This window comes from Terrapene carolina, unplaced genomic scaffold (genome assembly GCF_002925995.2).
Source record: "Terrapene carolina triunguis isolate 2854851 unplaced genomic scaffold, T_m_triunguis-2.0 Scaffold714, whole genome shotgun sequence".
NCBI classification, from domain to species: domain Eukaryota; kingdom Metazoa; phylum Chordata; order Testudines; family Emydidae; genus Terrapene; species Terrapene triunguis.
The window spans coordinates 20743505-20747581 of NW_020665065.1; the positions used below are offsets into that span (position 1 = coordinate 20743505).

Sequence of the window (4077 nt, forward strand, 5' to 3'; positions counted from 1 at the left end):
GGCAGGGCCTGAGCCACAAAACCATCCCGCCACTGGCCACAATGGAAAGTGCTCTGGTGCTCACAGGCTGGAACCCTATCTCAGCAGCCTCTAAGCCCGGACTAATTTCCTTCACTACCTCCAGAGATCCTATCCACACAGAGCTTGTGGAAACGTCACAAGCACAGACTTCCCCGAGAGGGGTCACATCCTCCGCTGCGCTCTGGCTACAGCCAACCGATGTACCCAAAGTCCCATGTTGTGACTAAGGGCGGTAAGATTTTGCCTGGGCATTCCATGCTCTGGGGCATTGGGCTGGGGGTGGGGGTGGAGCTATGAAACTGCCTTCATCATCTCAGCTCTGCATCTTTCAGCATCTAAAAACATGCCTCATTTGCGGAGTTCAGAAGCCATTGGGTTCTCCAAGTAGCTGCTTAGAATCATAGAATATCAGGGTTGGAAGGGACCTCAGGAGGTCATCTAGTCCAACCCCCTGCTCAAAGCAGGATCAATCCCCAACTAAATCATCCCAGCCAGGGCTTTGTCAAGCCGGGCCTTAAAAACCTCTAAGGAAGGAGACTCCACCACCTCCCTAGGTAACCCATTCCAGTGCTTCACCACCCTCCTAGTGAAAAAGGTTTTCCTAATATCCAACCTAAACCTCCCCCACTGCAATTTGAGACCATTACTCCTTGTTCTGTCATCTGGTACCACTGAGAACAGTCTAGATCCATCCTCTTTGGAACCCCCTTTCAGGTAGTTGGAAGCAGCTATCAAATCCCCCCTCATTCTTCTCTTCTGCAGACTAAACAATCCCAGTTCCCTCAGCCTCTCCTCATAAGTCATGTGCTCCAGCCCCCTAATCATTTTTGTTGCCCTCCGCTGGACTCTTTCCAATTTTTCCACATCCTTCTTGTAGTGTAGGGCCTAAAACTGGACACAGTACTCCAGATGAGGCCTCACCAATGCTGAATAGAGGGGAATGATCACTTCCCTCGATCTGCTGGCAATGCCCCTACTTATACAGCCCCAAATGCTGTTAGCCTTCTTGGCAACAAGGGCACACTGTTGACTCATATCCAGCTTCTTGTCCACTGTAACCCCTAGGTCCTTTTCTACAGAACTGCTGCCTAGCCACTCGGTCCCTAGTCTGTAGCAGTGCATGGGATTCTTCCATCCTAAGTGCAGGACTCTGCACTTGTCCTTGTTGAACCTCATCAGATTTATTTTGACCCAATCCTCTAATTTGTCTAGGTCCCTCTGTATCCTATCCCTACCCTGCAGCGTATCTACCACTCCTCCCAGTTTAGTGTCATCTGCAAACTTGCTGAGGGTGCAATCCACGCCATCCTCCAGATCATTAATGAAGATATTGAACAAAACCGGCCAAAGAACCGATCCTTGGGGCACTCCGCTTGATACCGGCTGCCAACTAGACATGAAGCCATTGATCACTACCCGTTGAGCCCGATGATCTAGCCAGCTTTCTATCCACCTTATAGTCCATTCATCCAGCCCATACTTCTTTAACTTGCCGGCAAGAATACTGTGGGAGACTGTATCAAAAGCTTTGCTAAAGTCAAGGAATAACACATCCGCTGCTTTCCCCTCATCCACGGAGCCAGTTATCTCATCATAGAAGGCAATTAGGTTAGTCAGGCATGACTTGCCCTTGGTGAATCCATGCTGACTGTTCCTGATCACTTTCCTCTCCTCTAAGTGTTTCAAAATTGATTCCTTGAGGACCTGCTCCATGATTTTTCCAGGGACTGAGGTGAGGCTGAGTGGCCTGTAGTTCCCTGGATCCTCCTTCTTCCCTTTTTTAAAGATGGGCACTACATTAGTCTTTTTCCAGTCATCTGGGACCTCCCCCGATCACCATGAGTTTTCAAAGATAATGGCCAATGGCTCTGCAATCACATCCGCCAACTCCTTTAGCACCCTCGGATGCAGCGCATCCGGCCCCATGGATTTGTGCTCATCCAGCTTTTCTAAATAGTCCTGAACCACTTCTTTCTCCACAGAGGGCTGGTCGCCTCCTCCCCATGCTGTGCTGCCCAGTGCAGTAGTCTGGGAGCTGACCTTGTTCGTGAAGACAGAGGCAAAAAAAGCATTGAGTATCAGCGGGTAGTCGTGTTAGTCTGTATCTACAAAAACAACTAGGAGTCTGGTGGCACCTTAAAGACTAACAGATTTATTTGGGCATAAGCTTTCATGGATAAAAACCTCACTTCTTCAGATGCATTGAGTACATTAGCTTTTTCCATATCCTCTGTGTGACGCAGCCGGGAGTGGGGAGTATTGACCTGGGAAGGTTGCAGGGGAGTTTTACTGGGACTGTCTGCATTGGGGATGGGAGACTTTCCTTGAGCATGTAACATAAGAGCCCAGGAGGGGGGTTGGGGCCAGGTGACACCTTCTGCCTGGGAAACTGTACAAAGGCTGGAGGAGGAACCAGGGGGAGGGGGTGTGAGACGGCTGGGGGGGGGGGGGGGTTCAGTTGGGAGCTGGCTGGGGAAATGGAGGGAGCCCCAGGACTGGGGTCTAAGCTCCCTGCTTCCCAGAAGGACTTGACTGGGGGGTCCTGGTTGTACCTACGAGCTCTGTTTGGGACTGTGTTCCTGCCGTCCAATAAACCTTCCATTTTACTGGCTGGCTGAGAGTCACGGTGAATTGCAGGAAGTGGGGGTGAAGGGCCCTGACTCCCCCACACTCCGTGACAACCTGTCACTAGGTTGCCTCCCCCATTCATTAAGGGGCCCACACTTTCCCTGACCTTCTTCTTGTTGCTAACATACCTGTAGAAACCCTTCTTGTTACTCTTAACATCCCTTGCTAGCTTCAACTCCAAGTGTGATTTGGCCTTCCTGATTTCACTCCTGCATGCCTGAGCAATATGTTTATACTCCTCCCTGGTCATTTGTCCAATCTTCCACTTCTTGTAAGCTTCTTTTTTGTGTTTAAGATCAGCAAGGATTTCACTGTTAAGCCAAGCTGGTCGCCTGCCATATTTACTATTCTTTCCCATTACCGAGGAGATGCACACACTGTGCTTTCCCCTAGAGACTGTGAGACCAATAATATGAGACCAGACAAAATGACACTGACAAAATAAAATCAGGTTCAAAGTTCTGAGTAAGAGACTGGGGCTCTTCCGCAGCAGCTCAGCTGCCCCTCTTGCGTTCCACCCCCCCACAAGTGTCTGGCCTCGCACTCTAGACTGCGCTCTTGATAGTGGGATACGTAGTAGTGTAGGGCCTGCTTTGCGTTTGTCTCCCATAGAAGGCTAGCTTTTAATAAGAGCTCGGCGTCCACCAGGCTCCCATCCTGCTGAGTTCTTTGGAAAATTCTGACCTGTGTGTCACTTCTGTAAGTCACACCCGTGGTTGTGTTCTCCACCTGCCCAGCCTGGGTGTCAGTGACAATGCAGAGCAGAATCGGACTCACTAGGTATATGGGAAAGGCTTCGAAGAACAGTTTCAAAACTACAGGAAGGCCAGAGCAGAGCATGAAATCCCAGAAAAATTCCTCGTTTTACACAACCTTCCCTCCACCATGCTGCCCAACTGCAAAGAGCCCTGGGTTATCGGCACTGCACTAACCCCAACAAAGGGAACCCCCTGTCCCCCAAGAAATACACCCACGACGGGATTTCTACAATTGCTTTATTATCTGCCCAGGAAAGTTTCTCTGAGATGTGGCTCTTTCAGCTTATCATGCGTTATTAGCGATGGTCTGAAAGAAAAGCAAACCAAAGTATATCACGGCAGGATACAAGAAACTACAGCAGAAATCATATTCTCGGGGCTTCTGAAGCCCTGTGCATGTGTAACGTGATGCCCCGGAGTGGCTCGAACCTGGGACCTCAGGATCATAACTAACCCAGCAACCTCTAGTGCCTGAGCTAAAAAAGCCGCTTCCCTTAGCCAAGGCTGGAGCAGGATCATCAGCCTCCGCCTCTAGGCCAGCAGCTCCCAGAGACAACCCGACAACTGCATTGTGTCACCATTGCCCCTGTGCAGCTCCCCCTCCCCTGCCCAGTCCTCTAGCCCCTGTTCTCCCCTCCCTTCCCCTTCTCAGCCCTTCAGCCTCCTGCTC

The 4077-nt window shown here is 50.5% G+C and overlaps 1 protein-coding gene across 1 annotated transcript in view; it reads right to left on the reverse strand.

Annotated features, from left to right (window-relative positions):
• Positions 1–3642: 3642 nt before the first annotated feature.
• CELA3B (chymotrypsin like elastase 3B) overlaps positions 3643–4077 on the reverse strand; it is a 13018-nt gene continuing 12583 nt past the window's right edge. Inside the window, exon 8 of the mRNA XM_026660038.1 lies at positions 3643–3714. Within this exon, the coding sequence (XP_026515823.1) occupies positions 3694–3714 (21 nt within the window). The 3' untranslated portion in view covers positions 3643–3693. The remainder of the gene's footprint in view (positions 3715–4077) is intronic.